Source organism: Erinaceus europaeus, chromosome 1, assembly GCF_950295315.1.
Source record: "Erinaceus europaeus chromosome 1, mEriEur2.1, whole genome shotgun sequence".
In the NCBI taxonomy this organism is placed as follows: Eukaryota; Metazoa; Chordata; class Mammalia; order Eulipotyphla; family Erinaceidae; genus Erinaceus; species Erinaceus europaeus.
Window position 1 is genome coordinate 189,069,845 of NC_080162.1, and position 22,270 is coordinate 189,092,114.

General features: G+C 38.8%; 1 protein-coding gene across 1 annotated transcript in view; it reads left to right on the forward strand.

Moving 5' to 3' along the window:
- The window catches only part of LOC103117318 (cytochrome P450 7B1), a 218,352-nt gene that overhangs the window by 190,543 nt on the left and 5,539 nt on the right, over nucleotides 1–22,270 (forward strand). Inside the window, exons 3-5 of the mRNA XM_060200866.1 lie at nucleotides 5,686–6,276; nucleotides 6,732–6,938; nucleotides 19,646–19,821. Of these exons, the coding sequence (XP_060056849.1) occupies nucleotides 5,686–6,276; nucleotides 6,732–6,938; nucleotides 19,646–19,821 (974 nt within the window). The remainder of the gene's footprint in view (nucleotides 1–5,685; nucleotides 6,277–6,731; nucleotides 6,939–19,645; nucleotides 19,822–22,270) is intronic.

The following is a 22,270-nucleotide window of genomic DNA, read 5'->3' on the forward strand; positions in this document are numbered from 1 at the left end:
TTAAAAGTTGGAAAGCCAGCTAACATCTCCAGGGTTACTAGTACTTCCAAACCCACTTGAAAACTAAAATCCAGAAAATCAAAACATCTACTATTAAAGCAAACCACATCTTAATCAGAAAGATAGTAGATTAAATGCAATACCTTGATAGTGAAGGAAATAAAATAAAAATAAGAAAGAGAAAATATAGGTCCTGGAATATAAAGAAATTTGAAAAGAGTGAGAATACTGTCTACAAACAAATTACTTTAAATTAACTAATGACTGTTCTTTTATAAGGTCCTTATATGAAGGAACTTATTAAAATTAAGATTTTAGGGAGTCAGGTGGTAACACAGAGGGGTTAAGTGCATGTGAAGCAAAGCACAAGCACCAGCACAAGGATCCGGGTTTGAGCTCCCCAGCTCCCCACCTGCAGGGAAGTCGCTTCACAAGCTATGAAGCAGGTCTGCAGGTGTCTGTCTGTCTTTCTCTCCCCTCTGTTTTCTCCTCCTCTCTCCATTTCTCTTTGTCCTATCCAGCAACAACGACATCAATAATAACTATAACAATAAAACAACAAGGGCAACAAAAGGAAGTAAATAAATATTAAAAAATTAAAATTTTAGGGCTGTGAACTAGTTCACTTGAATAATGTGCTGCTTTCCATCTGCATGACCTACATTAGAACCACTGCATTGAAGGAAACTTTGGTGTTTGGTCTATCTATCTATCTATCTATCTATCTATCTATCTAAAAAACTCCTCTCCAGATCCCTGCCCCACTAGGGAAAGAGAGGCAGGTGGGGAGTATGGATTAACCAACAATGACCATGTCCAGTGGAGAAGCAATTACAGAAGCCAGACCTCCTATATTCTGCACTGCATAATGGCCCTGGGTTCATGCTCCCAGATATGACAAGGTTAGGTTTAGAGTGATTGAAGGACATGTAATGGGAGGTGGGTGGGAAGGGTATCTATGTCTAAGTAGAAAATGTTCCATTAGGTACTTTAAGGTGGCTTTTTAGGTCTTTCTACTTGCTTGCGTCATTTATTGATTCACTGCAAATAATTGTGCACTTTTACTTTAAGGTATATATTTTCCCCTAACTTATGGATAGATGTACATATGCCATATCTCATGGGTCCTGGTAAGGATTACAAAAACTGAATAAGGGCAGGAGACTGGCATATTTCTTTATTTTTTTAATTTTTTATTTAAAAAAAAGGAAACATTGACAAAACCATAGGGTAAGAGAGGTACAACTCCACACAGTTCCCATCACCAGAATTCCTTATCCCCTTCCCTCCCCTGATAGCTTTCCTATTCTTTATCCCTCTGGGAGTATGGACCCAAGGTCATTGTGGGATGCAGAAGATGGAAGGTCTGGCTTCTGTAATTGCTTCCCTGCTGAACATGGGCGTTGACAGGTCTATCCATACTCCCAGTCTGCCTCTCTCCTTCCCTAGTAGGGAAGGGCTCTGGGGAAGCAGAGCTTCAGGACACATTGGTGGGTTAGTCTGTCCAGTGAAGTCTGGTCGCATCCTGCTAGTGTCTGGAACCTGGTGGCTGAAAAGAGAGTTAACATACAAAGCCAAACAAATTGTTGAACAATCATGGACCTGAAGGCTGGAATAGTGCAGATGAAGTGTTGGATGGGAGTCCTCCATTTTGTAGATAGCTAGTAGGCATATTTTAGTTATATTTCAAAGGGCCTGTAGCTATACTAGTGTTTTTTGTTTGTTTGTTTGTTTGTTTGCCTGAACCTTAAATCTGATATGCAGGTGGATCCAAGTTATTGTCTGGGGAGATGATGTCATGGCTGAGGAAAGGACCAGAAAGCTGGATCAGGGAAGAGAGTAGCTCCCTAATATGGGAAAGGGGTATAAATATTGTTGACTGTAAACCCCATCGATTTGATGTGATCTGGGGCCCATAATTAGCTTAGGAGCCTGTGTGACCTCTGTATCCCTCTAGATCTGAGCTCACATTCTGTGGTCATGAGTAGGAACATCCCATGCTGCCTCAGTATCGAGCCATCTTTCTCAGGTGTAGCACAGAGTATGTTGTCCATCCTCCCTTCGGAGGGTACAACATTCTCTACCATTGTTGATCCAAGTTGAGGGCAAGGTCCTATGGGGGCTCACAAATGGGTCTGTTTTGTTTTTCCTGATAGAAATGACGGGTGTCAATGGAGAGAGGGGTTTATTCGAGTTGTAGGTCCATCAAGTCTGTTTGGGAACCTCAGGATCCCCTGATTAGGGCTACAGCTGGTGAAATGGCCTGATAGTGAGTAAAGAGTCATCATTAAAGTCTGCCGAAACTGGCATATTTTAATGATGACTCTTTAGTCACTATCAGGCCACCCTATCACCTGGGGCCTTAGCCTTAGTCAAGAAGTCCTGGGATTCCTACACAGACATGATGGGCCTAGACCTCTAACACATCCCTCTAGCCACTGTCACTGGTCAGGAACAACATAATGGACCCTTCTGTGGGCCCCTATCAGACCTGACCCTCAGTGTCAGTCAACAATGGCAAGGAATGTTCCATTCTCTGAAGTGAGGTTCAACAAAATACTCTATCTATTACCTGAGGAAGATGGGTCCTGAAATTAGTGCAGCCTGGAATGTTCCTAGCTGTGACCACAGAATGTGAGACCTGTCAGACTTACAGGGATGTAGAGGTCACACAGGCTCCTGTTCTGAATCTGGGCCCCAGATCAAATTGATGGGGTTTACAGTCAACAATATTTATATACTTTCCCCATATTTGGGAGCTACTCTCTCCTTGATCCAGCTTTCTAGCCCTTTTTCAGCCATGCCACCATCTCTCCAGACAGTAACCTGGGTCTACCTGCATATCAGATGTCAGGCGCAGGCAAAGTCTAGTAAAGTTAGTTTGTAGGTGCAGTGCAGCGTTGAGGCCAATTTAGAATGAGCAGTCATTTCTGACTTCCCCCTTGCTCCTAGATTGGCCCACTCTATTACAAAAAGATAATGGGAAATAGAATGACTTGTCTTTAAATCATAGTTTTTATATATTCATGTATGTAAAAGTGTGTTTGGGGGGCTGGAAAGTGGCACACTCAGTTAAGTTCACGAATGTGCAAGGACCAGGGTTCAACCCTCCCACAGGCCACCTAGAGGGGGAAGCTTCATGAGTGGTGAAACAGCTCTGCAGGTTATCTGTCTTTCTCCTCCCCGCTTTATGTCCCCTCCCCCTCATATCAATTTCTCTCTGTTCTGTCAAATAAAAATTAAAAGGGAAAAAAATGAAAAAATGATTTCTCAGAGCGGTGGGTTTGTAGTGTAGGCACGGAGCCCTAGCAATAACCCTGGTGGAATGATAATAATAAAATAAATAAAAATGTGTTTTTAAATTATAGGGGAAAAAACACATTTATTTTGTTTCTAAGAGTGGGTTGAAAGTTACTCAGAACTTCATCCCAAATCATATACCAAAACTGAATTGAATTTTCCGTGATGTTACGTGGATCACCATAAATAACAAATGAGAAGTTGTTCATCTAAAATAACTACACACACATAATGTACACAAAGAGAGGAATGATAAGGTAAAGATGGGAAATACAGTTGACCCTATAAACTTAAATGTCTTAACTTAGTCTTTTCTGGGAGATAACAAAGAGTTGCTAACATTTGTGGGATCACCTAAACTTCTGATTCGTTAGAAAGTAAAAAATATTAAATGCCATTATTGAATACTAGTTGTGTGCTACTTTGAGTTAGAAGGAATCCTTAAATCAGCACTCTAATGAGAAGATGTCAATACTGTGTAAACATTAGTGCATGTGGAAACTCATGAAGGCTCCACCAATGAAAAAAAGCAATGTGATTTTGCCCCATAAACTTCTCTTTATTTATTGAGGCAGGCAGGCAGGGGGAGAGAGAGAGAGAGAGAGAGAGAGGGAGAGAGAGAGAGAAAACCAGAGTATCACTCTGGCACATGTAATGTCAGCCATCCACTTGGGACCTCAGGCTTGAGAATCCAATGGCTTGTCTACTGTGTTCCTTCCAGACTACCTCTTGACTTTCTAACTAACTTAGCTGGTGAATGAGGAGCGTGGGGGGAGGGGGGGCAAAAGGGAGGGATTCTTTAAGATCCCTGCAGGATCTGAAGCAGAAACTTCATATTATGACTGGTCTCTCATCTGTGTTCCTTCATGTATCTTTTATATGAATTCCTTAAATTCCTTATCAGAAATAGAGACCTACAGTTCACATCACCATCTTTATGAAACAGAGTCAGGTTGGAATCTGTATTTACAATCAGCACTCTGGATTTTTTATTATTTATTTAATAATAATAATCAGCCAGACCATAGGATAAGAGGATAATAATATCAATATTGAATGAATATAAGGAGGAATGCATGAATGAATGGGTTCAAGTTCCTAATCCTTTTTCAGGCACAAGCCAGCATGTGGCCTTGGACATACTACTAAATGTCCCAGTCACTATTTCTCATCTACAGAATAGAAGTGCTGTGGCATTTGGGAGCTAGGAGGCACTGTTTGCTGTGAGAGTTGAATTAGGCATTGACTTATGACTACCTGCTTCATATCATAGTTTTATGTACTTGAGTTAAAATTATTTTATCAAAGCAAAGTTAAGATGATACTAAGGGAGAAAAGATATGTAACTAACTGGTAATGAAATACCATCTTCCCAGTTTAATTTGTTTTTTGTTTGTATTATTGAGGGAGAATATGAGAAGTTTTTAAGGGATTCTGAGACTATTTAGAGAATAGAGTCATGTTGGATACTTGGTTAAAATAAATAAATAAATAAAATAAAAATAAAAACGGGGGGCTTAAGTAGCTTTTAAAAACCATTTTTTATTAGTGATTTTAAATTGCTGTACAAAATTCTAAGATTCCAGGGATGTAACCTTGTGTGTGTTCAGTGTAACTCACTGTATTTGCCACTGAAGTTATTGTGCTTCCTGGCTATTCCCGTTGATAATCACCATATGAACCAAACTCTAATTATAAAGCAGAGCAACATCTGATTCAGCCACTTAACTCACTGATTTATTCTTCATTCTCCCAAAACGTTAATTTTTTATATACCAAGTAATAAAAATATAAACCAAACAAGCAAGCAAAAAGGCCATGAGACAGTTTGGTTACTACTTTTTTTCCCATTTTGTTTTATTTATTTATTTATTTATTATTTATTTATTTATTTACTTACTTATCTGTTTATTTTGTCATTTCCAAAACTTTCTCACTCTGGGATTCCTTTTTTCAATCAGAATCAGAAAGGCAGAGAGAGAGAGCTAAAAAGAAACCACAACATGGGAAACTTACTTCAGTGTGGTGGGCGCCAGGGTCACACACAAGGCAACACAGTACACTACCCAAGTGAACTATTTTTCTGGACTGGTTTTGTGCACTTTAAAAAATATATAATACATTACAAATAGAATCTATATTAAGAATTTTAAAATATTTAATTTCAGCTTCTTGAGTTTTTATTTTTGTATGTCATCTCTGATTTTAAAAGGAAACATAGTAGACCATCGACTAACATTGGATTTTCATTAAGCTTTCTTTTCAACTTTTCTAGATGTGAAGTATTAACTACTTATAATCATGACTAAGATATGTTGAAATTTTAAGGGACTTTTGTTTGTGCTACCAAATTAGCTCATACTCTAATTTATTTATCTCTTTTAGGAAAATATATAACATTTATCTTGGATCCTTTCCAATTCCAGTCAGTGATGAAAAATCACAAACAGTTAAACTTTCATAAATTTACTAATATACTATTAATGAAAGTATTTTCCATAAACTCTCTGGCAACCAACGATGGCCTGAATGACAAGCTTCATCTCTGCTATCCACGTTTACAAGGGAGATTTTTGGACACACTCATGGAAAATATGATAGAGAATCTAAAGCAAGTTTTTGAGCCCCAACTGTTAAAAACCATCAACTGGGTTGTGGCAGAAATGTTCACATTTTCACATTCATTAATATTTGAACTTACATTTATAACCTTGTATGGGAATTTTCCTGCTGATGATAGGAAAAAAATTATTACTGAACTAAGAGATGATTTTTTAAAATTTGATGACAAGTTTCCATATCTAGTAACAGACATACCCAATGAGCTTCTAGGAAATGTCAAGTCTATTCGAAGAAGACTTATCAAACATCTGACATCAGAAAGCTTCCTTAAGACACAAGGAAAATCGGAAATTGTTAAAATGAGACAAGACATCCTGGAGAAAGACTATGCACTTGAAGACACTGAAATAGGAGGTAAAGAACTTCTGAATGGTTACTTGTCTAAAATGAAATAATTTACAGTAGACCTTTGAAATAAAAAGACAAAATAGTGACCTTGAAAATTTTATGCTCTTTCTAATTGGCTAATGATAAAATGTTTTAGTCTGAAACAACCCTCTGTGATAATTGATTTTTTTTTTTTTTTGCTGAGGTGGTAAAACAAGATACTTAATGGTGATAATGAGAAAGAGTATAACTAAGCTGCATTTACTCCTCTTATCTCATCCCCACCCCCACCCCCCCACACACATTACATTTTAAACTATTCTCATTAAGCAGAAAATTAGACTTCAGAAGCCTATTGGTCCTCATTAGCATTCACTGATCCTTGGCTGGGTCTGTGTCCTAACATCTTTTAATTAGCACACTGCAAATCTAATCAGTGTAATAAACGCTATTAATCTTCCTTTTCACTTATTTTCTCCCAGCACATCATTTAGGCTTTCTCTGGGCCTCTGTGGCAAACACTGCTCCAACTATGTTCTGGGCACTGTATTATCTTCTACAACACCCAGAAGTTATGGCAGTGCTGCGTGATGAAATTGACCATTTGCTGCAGTCAACAGGTCACCAGAAAGGGTCTGGATTTTCCATCCACCTCACCAGAGAACAATTGGACAGCCTGATCTACCTAGGTAATTTATTTTTATCTGTTATAAAGAAAAGAAGGTACCTCTTCACGGTCTCAGTTTATCACTCAGAGCTGTTTACTAAGAGGTGGAGGACACAGCTGCCTAATTGACATAATAACATCCATTTACATCAATTATAAATTATGTAGCTTATAGCTGTAGATACTCTCATTGCATGTAAACATTAAGACCTAGGTAATTAACTATGCAAGGTATGCAAAGGGCTAAACCAAAGCTTTGCAATTATTTGGGAAAAAAAGTTTATGCCTATTAAGTCATTTGATTCTGAGCATCTGTTGGTGTGCTAATGCTTTCCAAACACTGCTGCAAGATCTTGACAAGAGAGGTATTTGAGGATTTAAAAAAGAAAGTATTTCAGAGAGGCATTTTGTATGCAGAGTATATTTATTCCTCCCAAAATTGTGTCTGTATTTTGGTGCAGAGATTAGGATGTTTGACACAGCTTGGAGTATATGGTTCACAAAATTGTAGTTAGTGTGGTTGCCATGAAAATTTCATGATTTAAACACACTGCAATGGGGAGGGAAAGAAGAGAAGGGAGGAAGGGTGGATGAAAGGAAGAAAGAATGAGGAAGAAAAGACAAAACTACAAGCTACTCCATGTGAAAGTCAATAGTTAATAACATAAATCCATGAAACATGTAAAGTCACTGTTTCAAATAAGTTTGAGGCCAGACGTGATTAAGCTGGCTCTGTGTTTCTGCATAGTCCTACACACCTGAAACCTGAGCTCTGAGCTTTGGATGGCCGCAAAGCTCCTTCTCCTTGACTGGTTTTGATAGGAGGCTTCACTATCATTATGTAAATGAAATACAACCCCTGCACTCAACTTACATACCAAGGAATTATTGTCTGCACTTTCTCTATTGGCACTTCATCCTGTGCCATCCTTTATTATTCTATATTCCAAGTAAAGAAGTGCAACTTAATACAAAGTGATAAATAAGTGTGTGTGTGTGTGTGTTTATACTGCATTCTTTTGACAATATAGGCAAATATTTTAGTAGTCTGCATTCAGATTTTTTATCTTGTAAGTATGATTCAAGTTCTTTGACAGGAATTTCTAGGAGCAAAAGCTTTATAGGCCTTCATTGGTGTTGACCCCCAGGTGGTACTTAGACTAATGACATAAATTTTCCAGAGATTGTTCCCACAGCTTAGTCTACAACCCATCAGAGGCAATAACAGAAAGTAACTTTACACTGGCAGTTGTCTAACTTGTTGCTGTCATCTAAGAAATCTGTATCACCTTGTAGTTTCTGTTTTCAGCATACATTACCACTGTAAATGTCTGTTTGCTCAGAGAAAAACAACTAATCCAGTCATTTAAAAAATATTACTTTACTTTGTTTTGCAGAATTGGTTGAGAACAAATTCACAAAATTTGCATAAATTTCTGGGTAGTTGCCTTCACATGGGTTCACAATACTCTCTAGGTAGGAAAGTTATGGTTTCTATGAAGATCAAAGTTTCCATATATATATTTAAGTGATTCCAGTTGCATTTTGTAAATCAGACAGTCTAATGGGAAGTAAAGCAAATAAAAGAATATGTTCTTGTACTCTGTACACAGCTATGGTTCTTTAAAACATTGGTTGAATTCATTAGCTATCTTTCCGGTCCCTGTTCGGGTACCAGAAGCAGAATTAGAAGCAGACCAACACTATCTTACTTTCTTTTTTTTATTTTTTTTAAATTATTTATTTTCTCTCTGTTGCCCTTGGTGTTTTTCATTGTTGTAGTAGTCATTATTGTTGTTGGTGTTGATGTCGTCATTGTTGGATAGGACAGAGAGAAATGGAGAGAGGTGGAGAGAAAGATAGACACTTCTTCAACGCCTGTGTAGTGACTCCCCTGCAGGCGGGGAGCCCGGGGCTCAAACTGGGATCCTTACACTGGTCCCTGCCTTCACTTCATGTGCGCTTAACCCACTGCACTACTGCCCAACTCCCAGCTCTCTTACTTTCAACTCCTTGTAATCTGAAAGAAAAGATATTGTGAAATTTGGGCATTAAGGAAGAAAACTTCACATGTATTTGATCAGAAGAGTTGGCAAGTTCCAGAGCTACAATGTGGATCTCTTTAAATCCATAGAGAGCTAGAGATCTTCTTTCTTGGAGACCTCATCATTTAACTGTTCAACTGTCATCCACAAATAAACAACAGTTATAACCCCAAAAGCAGTTGATCCATCTGGATACATATAGTGCCTTCAACAACCTGGAAGTTAGAGCTCTGCTCATCTCCACCTGAGTTGCCAGCAGAAGCCAGTGTTGTTTGTTTTGAGAACTTAATAAAAAAAAAAGTGTGTTTTTCTTTTTTTACAAGATTGGCAATTCTATGCAGATTGGAGCAAAATTTTGTCTGAATCAGATCTACCACAAATAGCCTCTGCATCTAGTCACAGCCAGATCATGAATATTTCTGTATATGAAGAATATGTACTAACTATGTGGGCAGAGACAAGACTTACAGAATTAAATATTTAGAATATACTACATGGTATCAGTGTTTATGCTCCCCTTCTCAACTTCTTATGGAAAGAATTCTTTGTATTCTACCTACAATTTCTTTTAAAGAAGATATCTTAACTTTTATTATTGTAAGTGAAAAGATCACAAAGATGAGAAGGGTTATTTTATTATTAGGAAGGTCAGTCTTGATAGTATAGCAAAAAAACAAGATGTTTTAGCAGAGATTGTTCATGCTCACTTACACTGATATTAAATTATTAAGTCAAAGTAGATGAGGAAAAGTAGAATGCCAAGGAAATAGTATCCTATCCCTAAACAATAACAAAAAAGAAATATTCCAATAGGGTATAGCTTTATCATCATGCAAATCATCGTCCATTTATTATTAACATTTGAGGCATCAGAAATCAGGTAGGGAAGTGTTTCTATGTAGCCTAAGGAAACATTAGTTAAAAAGTGAAAAACACTTATCTGAATGTTTATCAAGTTTTCAGGTCAATGCAAAGTTAAATGCTTTAGGTAAGGTAATGAGGTGGAAAGCAAAGCCAAAAGGATTGAAAGGGAAATTTAATGAAAATGCAAATCATGGTACTTGGGTCTAAAAATCAAGTGCATAAGATAGGATGAGGAAATACGTGGTCTAGCGGAAGATTGCTCAAAGCAGTGGTTCTCAGTCTTTATTGCACAATGGAAGGTATCAATATAGTGTTTTAAAATGTATACATGCTCCCATCACCAAGGAATTTGATTGCAGCCTGATGGCTTTTAAGGCTCTCTAGATGATTCAGCATATAACTAAGGTTTAAAACCATTTATTTAAAGAATCTAGGTAATGCTGTTATTCAGATTCCTTTGATCTGAGATAGACCTTTCATTTTTAAAAACCACCTCAGGTAAATCTGATGGGAAGCCAGAGATAACAGTGATCTGTTGGATGTCAGAAAGCTTGAAACAAGTCATTAGTGGTTTTGAAAGTCTGTTTCTGAGCCAGGGAGATTGCTCAGAGGAGATATATAGGACTTGTATTTGAGAAGTCCCAAATCTGACCTACAGTACCACAAACAGTGAGAAATATGCCATGTTCTAGTACAAAAAAAAGAAAAAAAGAAAGAAAGGGAGGAAAGAAAGAAAGAAAGAAAGAAAGAAAGAAAGAAAGAAAGAAAGAAAGAAAGCCATAGTATTCAGGATTTGTGGCCATGATGGTGGAAATTAGCACAGACAGACTATGACCCACATAGTCAACTACTGCCACCTCTCCAGATTCAAAGGAGGTCTCGAAACTTTACATCAGGCTCAACCTGACGCTGTTGACTGGCTACTGAAGAAGGGCAAACGCTAGAAGAAGAAGCACTTCCTGTTTGCTCTCATCCCACAACCACCACAGCAGCACCAGCAACAAAAACTGCAACATAGTCTGGAGAACTCTCACAAGGCTAGAAATGGACCTACCCTATGATCCTGCAATTCCTCTTCTGGGGATATATCCTAAGGAACCCAACATACTCATCCAAAACGATCTGTGCATACCTATGTTCTTAGCAGCATGATTTGTAATAGCCAAAACCTGGAAGCAACCCAGGTGTCCAACAACAGATGAGTGGCTGAGCAAGTTGTGGTCTATATACACAATGAAATGCTACTCAGCTATTAAAAATGGTGACTTCGCTGTTTTCAACCCATCTTGGATGGAGCTTGAAGAACTCATGTTAAGTGAAATAAGTCAGAAATAGAAGGATGAATATGGGATGATCTCACTCTCAGGCAGAAGTTCAAAGACAAGATCAGAAAAGAAAACACAAGTAGAACCTGAACTGGAGTTGGTATATTGCACCAAAGTAAAAGACTCTGGTGTGGGTGGGGGAGAGAGTACAGGTCCTGGAAAAGGATGGCAGAGGACCTAGTGAGGGTTGTATTGTTATGTGGAGAACTGAGAAATGTTTTGCATGTGCAAACTATTACTATTTATAAACTATTACTATTATAAACTATTTACTATTATAATAGTTTATAAACTATTACTATTATAAACTATTTACTGTCAAATGTAAAACATTAATCCCCCAATAAAGAAATTTTTTTTAAAAACCTGCAACATACATGGGATACCCAGCATAAACACAAATTTGAAACTCAGATGAACTAACAACAAAGGGAAAAAAGAAAAATGAATCTAGGACAGAGATACTCACAACAAAGGTATTAATAATAATAATCTACTCCCTACTCAATAGTACACCACTGGACCAGCACCCTCACCACTGCAGTCATCTGCCTTCTTGCATGCTGGTGACTGCTGGCAGCTGCTTCTGCTGCTGCTGTCCACCTCTGGACTGCCTCTGTCATGACCAGCCAGTACAGACAGGCAGCATCTGTGGTGACTGTGCAGTTCTGTCCTCCTAATCCATCCTACCTGGTTCCAACGAGACCCCCTCCTTCTGTGGCCACCATCTGGTTCTGGTTAAGGTCCTGCCACCCATTGCTCGTGGCTGCATCTACTGCAACCAGTACCTTCAAAGACTGCTGGCCCTCGTCTTCACAGAGAGTGAAGATTAATGGGAAAACAAAGTAACTTGCCTGCAATATTGAACCAAGACAGTGGTGTGAAGAATACCCCAAATAAGGGTGGAGGGCAGATAGCATAATGGTTATGCAAACAGACTCTCATACCTGAGGCTCCAAAGTCCCAGGTTCAATCCTCTACACCACCATAAGCCAGAACTGAGCAGTGCTTTGGGAAAAAAAAATACAACAGTACCTTCTAAATATCTTGATGAAGGCCTGTAAGCTGTGGTGCCAGAGATGTTCATCAAATTAAGAAGAATTATAGAGGGGGGCTGAAACAAACTCAGAGAAATAATAAGAGCAGTTGTAGGAACACTCATACAATGATCAGATGAAGGAAAAGTATAGTGACTAAACTTAAAATAATGTTTTTTTTAAAAAAAGCACACAGCAGAGAGGAATACCTGCAGAAATATAGAAGCAAAGAAAGACAGAAGTGGAGAGTAAGAAGATAAGGCAAAAAAGCCCCCCCCCACCACAAAAAAAACTTGTAAAAAGAAAGAAAAAAAATCACTGAAACCAAAGATGAGAATTATAGGACAGTGGGCCAGCTGGTGGTGCTCTTGGTTGAGCGTACATTAACGTGTGTGGGGATCCAGGTATAAGTCCTCAGTCACCTGCAGAGGAAGCTCTGTGAGCAGTGCAGCACTGCTGCAGGTGTCTTTCTTTCTCCCCTCTCTCTCCCTCTGCAAAGGGAGGAAACTCATATTTGAAGAAAAAAAAAGTGTTAAGAATATTCCTGAAAGTAAAAGAAGAGATAGACACCCCCACCCCAGACCTAAGAGGTTAGAAGGGCTCCAAGGAGAGTGAACCCAAACTTAAGTCCACCAAGACACCTACTAGTTACAGTGGCAGAAATCAAAAAGAGCTAAGTCTGAAGGCTACTACAGAAAAAGGAAGTCCCATAGGACTGTCAGCATATTTTTTAACAGAAACTCTAAAGACAAGAAAGAACTGGCAGGGTTTAGTCAAAGTTCTAAATGGAAAAGACCCTCACCCTGGAATAATTTATCCTCAAAGGCTGTCTACCACTCAGGTTTGAAGTAAACATGAAGAGCTTTTCAGACAAGCAGTAGCTGAAGGAATTCGTGACCCATAAATCATACATGCAAGAAATACTAAGTCATTTCATGCAAATGAAAATAGAGAATGAACTCACCAATGAGGTTTGAGTGGGGAGGGGATAAACAAACCAAGGAAAATATCAAAACCTAAGTAAAACTATGGACTTGTGGTTAACACCAGTTACGGAATGGAGGAATTGTAAGGGGCTAGGAGTTTGGTAGGAGGATACTGGTGCTTTGGTGGGAACTAAGGTGGGGGAATGCTTTTTTATGAGGTGAAACATAGTGAGTCTAAAACAAGTATATGCTTGTAAATCAGGGCTATCTCAAAAACAAGCAAAAACTATTATTAAAAGTCTGTTTTACCTACCTGATTTCCCTGGGCAGACAACCTCACCAGTGTGTCCTGGAACTCCACTTCCCCAGAGCCCTACCCCATTAGGGAAAGTCAGAAATAGGCTGGGGGTATGAATCGACCTGCCAATGCCCACGTCCAGTGGAGAAGCAATTACAGAAGCCAGACCTCCCACCTTTTGCTCCCCATAATGATCCTGGAACCATGCTCCCAGAGGGATAAAGAATATGAAAGCTTCCAATAGAGGGAATGGGATAGGGAACTCTGGTGGTGGGAACTGTGTGAAATTGTACCCCTCTTATCTTATGGTCTTGTCGATCATTATTAAATCAATAAATTAAAAAAAATACACATATCTGTTTGCCCATTAAAATTCTGTTTTTCATTGTTTCCCCTAAAATCTTAATAGAGGGATAATACTTCAAAGAAAGTAGTCACTCTTTTCTTCTCTAACTGAAACAGTACACCCAGTTCTGCCATATTTTAAGAAGCACAGTATCAGGAGTGGGGCGGCAGCGCTGCGGGTTAAGCGCACATGGCGTGAAGGCAAGGACTGAAGTAAGGATCTGGGTTCCAATCCCCAGCTCCCCACTTGCAGGGTGATCGCTCCACAGGCGGTGAAGCAGGTCTGCAGGTGTCTGTCTTTCTCTCCCCCTCTCTGTCTTCCCCTCCTCTCTCCATTTCTCTCTGTCCTATCTAACAATGACATCAATAACAACAACAATAACTACAACAACAATAAAAAACAAGGGCAACAAAAGGGATAATAAATTAAAAAAAAGAAAAGAAGCACAGTATCTAACTGAATTCATTCAGGATGAAAAGTCTGAATGTCAGATCAGCTCTGACAGACAATTTAGAAATCACATGACAGTTGTGTTTAAAAATTTTAAAGGATTGTTATCTGGAAGGGAATTTATATATTTTCTCCTGTATGTTTTATTTGGGAGGAAATCAGGGGAAGAAATATCAGCTTTGCATGAAAAACAATCATTCCACTAAAATTAACTTTCTAAATGCCATCATTGGAATTATCAGTCAGTAATTGTATGACATATTCACTTGGATGTTAGCATTCCTGTTTACATGTACCTTTCACCTTACAACTGTTTAGATTTCAGTGAAGATGAAGGCCAAATTGACCTGCTGTCTTCTCATTTCCTTCCAGTGACAGGGATCCAGATACCCTAAACAGAAGTGTAGTAACTTTGTTGAACATACAAATGTTGCAATTTACATTTCTGTATTTGAGCAGCACGACAAAGGCCACGCCTGCAATGCAGAGTGAATGGAGACACATAACAATTTACATTTATTTTTAATTTCACTTAAAATACACAATTGTTGAGACCAAAATTATTGATTTTGATTTAAATTACCTGTTTCTTCCTTTTCACCTGTCTTAAAGACAATTACACAAAGCTTGCATAAATGTCTGTATCTCATTCCATTGCCTCATCTTTTGGGATACATTGACCTTTACTGGTTACTTTGTTTTTTTAACAGTCCAAGTGTTCAGTCTCAGCCCACTGTGACAGGGCCTAGCTATTCTATCCAGACATTGCAGCAATCCAGTGATCACCATGGCTAATCAGATGGGGTGACAGTCTGCACCAGTTGTTAAGATGACCCAAATTAACAGCCTGGCCATGTCACAGTCCATTCATTCCACATATACAGACATGGCCTAAGTGTAAGGCAGAAACTTGGATGTGCTTATCCGTGTTTGCATTGTAACATGCATTATTGATAGTCGTAAGCCACTTCAGCACTTTAAGTCTGTAAATGAGAATCATTTGTCAATTATCATAGCCAGAATTGAGATGGGGGGGGGGGAAGAGAAACGAAACATCTTTTTATTTTTTACCAGCATTTTCTTTCATTTGCCATTTTCCTTTATAGCTATACAGTAAAGCATCCTAACTCAACACAATTCCCAGGTTTTTGCTTAGAAGGCATACTGTTATTATTATTGTTGTTGTTGTTATGCCTCCAGGGTTACTGCTGGGGCTTGATGCCTGCACTATGAATCCACTGCTCCTGATGGCCATCTTTTTTCCATTGTTGTTGTTACTGTTACTGTTGTTGTTGCTGATGTTGTTGCATAGGACAGAGAGAAATTAAGAGAGGAAGGGAAGACAAAAAGGGGACAGAAAGATAGATAGCTGCAGACCTCCTTCACTGCTTGTGAAGTGACCCCCCTGTACGTAGGCTCAGAGTATTTTTATATCTTGAAAAGATAAAATAGCTCTTCCCTAACCAGGTGAAAAAAGGTATTGCAGGCTTTGACGTGTTGTCAATTGTGAGAATTCTGTAATCCAGTTTCCTAGAATATACTGGGGAGTAAAACAGCCCTTACTAAAACACAGGCAGTCTTATAATCACAACTGCAGTTGTTGGCTCCTTGCAGTATCTGGTATAAATTATTCTCCAAATATTTGCATTCTTGATAGTCATTTTTCCACAGCACATTCACTAAGTAGAGGGTACTCTTACTTGCTAAATGTTAATATAAATTAACAATCCATTATGCACAATAAGTTTTATAAAACATTTACAGATAAGAAATCATGTTTAATTAAAATTAACTTGCATAGGAAAGCCAAGAGCACTAATGATCACAATGACCTTTTATTACCTGTAGTCCCCTGTTTTGGCTGGATGATTGACAGCTTGCTGTTTGGCTACCATGTTGAATTTCAGCTGACAAGACTTTTCATTTTAACTCAATTTGCCCGCCTATCACAAGCTGGTGGCAGGCCAGACCCAAGTCACCCAGCTTTGCCTCGGCAGCTTGCTCTAGTTCTCATTAGTACGCATTTATTCAGTGGAAATTGGAAGACAAATGCTTGAAGGCATGTGAACTAAGTATAGCAAATTAGGTTTAAAGACTGAATATTTATAAGTATATGAAAAGTTTTTTTTTTTTTAATTCTAGAGCAAATTGAGAACTGAGTGCTAGCTTCGGTATAAAAGAAATGAAGATAGAAGGGGGAAGGAAGATTCTAAGAATAACAATACTATAAGCTTCTTTGCATTTTGGAAATATGTAAAATCTCTCTGACAACACCTTATCAAATACCAACCTGGCCTCTCTTGCATGGAGTGCTTGCACAATGAAGTTTAGCACCTCGTGAGTGAGAAGGGGGCGGTGGGAATGAGGGTCAAGTTCATTTGTTGCTTGGTTATCCCTTGGTATGTTTTAAATTGCCTTGTTTGTTCGGCACTAGCACAGAAACAGATGTTGCTCTACCGTGCAGGATAATTTACTGTACCTCCTGGTGTAGCGTGGAAGTCCTCCCAGATCCCAGCTGGTCTGTCAGTGGCACTGGCTGGTGTCTCCTCAACTCTGACAACTACAAGTAGAGGATGCAATTTTTTTTTAATTGTACAGTTGTCATTCTTCTCAACATATAGCTCTGCCTTTATTCTTACTAGGACTGGTAGAAAGCTCCTGGCTTTTGTGTCTGTATGTTGTAACATAGAGCCACGGAGGCTCCACTTTCCATTGTTGATAATAATGCAACTCATTACTTCTGTCGTCTAATGATTATCGGCATGATGGCTCAGAGCGAGAGAGCCAACCTCGTCTCTCACACATAACTGGTACTGGAAGGTAAAACAGATTTGTCATTTACGATCTGACCACTAAGCCACACTTTGTGCTCCATTATTGTGATTAACTTCTGCGTAAGATATGCTTGCCCAATTGTCATTTGTGATACTGCACTGGGTGCAAGCTGCCATGCTTCCAGCAAGCATGTTGGCCAATGGAATGTGACCATGATATTTGGACTGTTAAACACCTGCCCTGTCACAGCAGCTACCCCGCAATGATTTTTGCCTTCGTATCTCTTCTTCCCATTCGCCTACTGGACTTGTTGGGTGAACAGCACTGCTACATATGTCAGCTACCATTTCACACCACAAGCTAGAAAGATGCTGTGCTGTTGTTGATCCAGCTGAGCCAGCAGCAGTGCAGGGGAAGCCGACCCTTGCTTCACACCATAGAAATGTTGGTCACTGGTGTCCTGCCAGCTGAAATCCATCATGTCAGGTGCCTTGTGGCTATCTGCAGTAGAGTCCATATTCCAAAACCAAAGTTCTTTTCTGGCCTCATCACCAACGAACCGATTTGACTCTGCCTGATTATAATAACGAAGGCAGTCCAAAAGAATATGCACAGCCTCACTGTACGTCACATTGAATCACCACACCGGCCACACAAAGCTGATCGCAGCCTCATTTCTTTAGACAATTGCATGCTTAGGGAAAAGCCTCCTGGGAGAAGACACCCAAAGCTACTTGATATCCTCATGCAAGCAATGCGTATTTTTGAACTTTAGTGAAATAGCATTTATTCTTATTTGGGGGCTGGTCCAAGTCCTCGCTGGCTGTCTTACATCTATAATCTAACAATTGGTCTCTATTTTCAGAGTTTTGCTAAACACCAGGAAATTGAGAGAGGGGTGTGTGTGTGTGTGTGTGTGTGTATGTGTGTGTGTGTGTGTGTGTGTGTGTGTGTGTGTGTGTGTGTGTGTGTTCTAAATCATTAGCCATAAATACAACTATTTGTTACCATGTGAAGGGGGATGAAATCATTTTGGAGTTCTTTTTTTTTCCCTACATTTTTGATTGGAAAGAATCGAGCTTTATATTCTAGGGCCCATTCATGCTGGTGAAAACATAGTCAGTTTTGATTATGAAAGCAGAGATACAAACCTAGACAGGAGCTACATGCTGATATGCATGCTATCAGAATGATTTATGCAAATTATGCATATTATTCCCAAAGGAATTCCTCCTCAAACTGCCAGGATAAATTGCCGGAAATTAGCCATAAAATCTGTCGTGCTAGGAGCAAAAGGTGAAGGCCACTGGGAAAGCAAGGACATTCTGCTTCTGGAATCTTCCAGGCTGTAATCGTGGTTGTTATTTTCCCTGGATGCTAGTGGAAATATAATTTTCTTCTGAATCCAATAAAAGTATTTGCCTTTTGAAATTTTTCCAGTGAATGCTGACTCACATTTTATTTACAGCTAGCATAAAAGAAATTAAGTGTTAAGCTGTCTCAGAAAGCACTACTACAATTACTTTACTATTAACCGCCTAAGTGGTTATTAAATGCCTAAGCCTTGCTTCACAGCCATCATTCTTCTGAAGGTTGGTGAAATAAGCCACTAGAGGTGGACTTTAACTGGGTTATGGGTTTAATTTACAATGTACATACCCATAATACAGTATTCCTCTTGCGACTTATTCTTTCCTACAACAATTAATGACTTTGTGCCGAATACTACTGCCTATCTGTGAAATACCCACAAAGTGTTTTCTGGTTAGGTTCCTTCTATCTATATATCTGTCTATCTGTCTATCTATCTATCTATCTATCTATCTATCTATCTATCTATCTATCTACCTATCATCTACCTATCTGTCTCTCTCTCTCTCTCTCTCTCTCTATCTATCTATCTATCTATCTTTCTATACCAGTGCTTCGCTCTGGCTCATAGGGTGGTAGGGCTCAAACTTGGCACCTTGTGCATCTGTATCCAAGATTTATCCACTGTATGATGGCTTGTGCCACATGTCAAAGCTGTCTTGTTGGTAGCCTTTCTCACTCATAGTACCATCTAAAGTCACATTTTACCCCTCTTGGTACTCAGTGGATCTGATTAAGAAGTTTGTTTTTTGATCAGAGCTGTTGGCAATGAGCTTTTAGCAAATGAAGAGCATCTTTTCAGGAGCAATTATGTTATTTTTTATTAATGATTTAATACTGATTTACAAAATTGGAAATTAACAGGAGTATAATTATGCACCATTCCCACCACCAGAGTTCTGCGTCTCCATTCTTTCCATGTCATAGATATGAGTTGACTATTATTTCTGTAATATATATAATTTGCCCATTTTTTCTATGATTCTTTCTTCTCTTCCTTTCCAAATCACACCTACAAATATTCCTATATCTGAATGTCTTGCCTTTTTTTCCCTCTTCTCTCTTTGCGTCTTGATGGAACTGGAGCTTAGAGAGCTCTAGTCATCTTCTCCTAACATCTCCCCATATCCAAATCTTGGAATTATGGACCAAAAATCTTTTTATGGTGCAGAAGGTGAGAGTTCTGGCTTCAGTAATTGCTTCTTCACTGGACATGGGCATTGGCAGGTTGGTCATACCCTAGCTAGGAGCAATCATATTCTAAAAACCTCTTCCTGGCTTGTTTCCTTCAGAAAGCTCCATTCTCGAGGTTTTACGACTATGCTCATTTTCAAGCATCATTCGTTTTGTTCAAGAGGATGTGACTCTGCATTCAGCAACCCAGGACTACTGTCTGCGAAAGGGAGACTTTGTCACTGTCTTTCCCCCGTCCTTGCACCTTGACCCTGAAGTCTTTGAAGCTCCAGAGGTAAATAAGAATAAAGCTTCTCACTGATACTTTAAAGACATTTCTGTTCCTCATGACCTACATCCTCCTCCCCCTGCCCACTTTTTTTCCAGAAAGCTTTATAACTTCTGTTTTTCTTTCTAATGATTTTTTTGTACTTATTTACTTAAGTGGTTCTGAAGATATCTCTTTTAAAGTTTTTACTAGCTGCACACAGGAATACAGTGCTTTCTCAGACGCAGTGGTATTCAAGCATTGAACACCAGCATTTTGTATGCAGACTTAAGGAGAATTTAGGTTATTTTTAGGAAGAGAGAGAGAGAGAGAAATGCAATGGTAAGACTAAATTTTTGGTTCTCTTAATGAAATGATAACTTGAATACCATCACTTTTAGGCCAAGATTGAGTTTTTCTGGGTAGAAAAGTATTGAAAAACAGAGAGAGCTATCTGTTAGCAGCTAACCTAGAGACTGAATAATGGTAACTATTATTTTGTAAAGTGTATCCTAGAGTGAGAATGACTATCCCAAAGTCAAATACCATCACTGCCATAACTATGGCCATATCCATCTTCACCTCTTATTAAAGGTATGCAACCCATCTTGATGAATTAGGGTGGCAATAACACCTTGTGATGGTAAATCTTTTGCTTAAGGGTGGAACTCTAGAGGCAATTGTGAATTGTGTCATCCTTTTGTTGTTGTTTTATGAAGCCGGACTTAATGAAAATCAAAGACTAGAAATTAATCCACCCTGCCTCATCCCTTAATACTACTTCAGAAGTTCACCACTTGCATGCAAATTGGAGCAACTTATATTCTGCCTGGGCTGCTCATAAAGTAATCTTTTTGGTACAATGATTTTGGTATAACAAATGCCTTTTTAAAAAAAATGTATTTTCCCTTTTGTTGCCCTTGTTGTTTTTCATTGTTGTTGTAGTTATTGTTATTATTGATGTTGTCATTGTTAGATAGGACAGAGAGAAATGGAGAGAGGAGGGGGAGACAGAACGGGGAGAGAAAGACAGACACCTGCAGACCTGCTTCACCACCTGTGAAGCGACTCCCCTGCAGGTGGGGAGTTGGGGGCTGGAACCCGGAATCAAATGCCATTTTTAAAGGGAAACTTCTGTGTATTCTTGGAGCACTTCACAGTCAAGTCACTTTTAAACTCAGTGACTAAATTACATGTTTTACAGCCAACCTGGATTAAAATCAAAATTTTAGAAATTAATGTGAAGAGAAAAGATATAATGAGATAATGTTCTTTATATTATCAGGGTATCAGTGGTGTGATTCATATAAAAAGAGGCAGAGAGAGAGAGAGAGAGAGAGAGAGAGAGAAGGAAAGACATCACAGCACTGAAGCTTCCCCCAGTGCTGGGCAGGCTGCACATTCCCAGGTGACCTATTTCAAAGGTCTGTAGTTACTGAATATCTTCCACTATCAGGCACATACATTATTTTTATTCTTTTATTTTATTTATAAAAAGCAAACACTGACAAAACCATAGGATAAGAGGGGTACAACTCCACACAATTCCCACCACCAGAACTCTGTATCCCGTCCCCTCCCTTGATAGCTTTCCTATTCTTTATCCCTCTGGGAGTATGGACCAGAAGGTAGAAGGTCTGGCTTCTGTAATTCCTTCCCCACTGAACAACATTCTTTTTATTCTTAACAAGTTAGAATTGGAATAAGAAAATCCTATAGATATTCATATAACAGATACCTATCCGAGACCATCATGTACTGAAAGTAGAAAAGAAAATTCTATTGTTGGCCATTGGTAGCTGACTGCAGTGGCCCAAGTATCTCATCAGATACTCAAAATCATCCTAACTTGTCTTCTGTAGTTTACAGACCTTTAAAGGGAAGAGCAAACTTACATAGAGAAAACAAAGAATAGCTTTTAGGCCAAAAGCATGAGGTAGACTAACTCAAAATATAAGAATAGGTAGTTTTGGAGAACATAGAGACTGAAAAAAAAAACAACATAGTAGAACATAGATTCTCCCTACCCAAATGAGTCCTGTTTTCAGCATGTCTACACCTAACGATTGTAGAATATCACATTCCAAAACCAGACCATGACCCTCCTACATACATTTTTGTTTTGTCCTGAGAAGTCCCTTTCTATCTGCCCACCTAATAAGCTCTGGATTACTCTGCCAAAATCCTCCTTTACTATCTTTTCTTCGGCATTGTTCCTGATTTTCACTTTATTTCTGAGAGAATGTACCATTGCATACTCAATGACCTGTAGGTATCTCTGTTATGGTGCATAGCACTTAGGTTTTGAAGATATGATTTTTTACTTATCTGTATTCTCATATGCCCTGTCATGGCCTTCTCTGTATCCTCAGTGCCTAACACATAGAATAGTATTCACAGAAGGTAAGTGAATTAAGGGCTACTGGGTTGAATAAAGGCATTGAGTTTTAACTGAATACATTTCAGTTAAAACTTT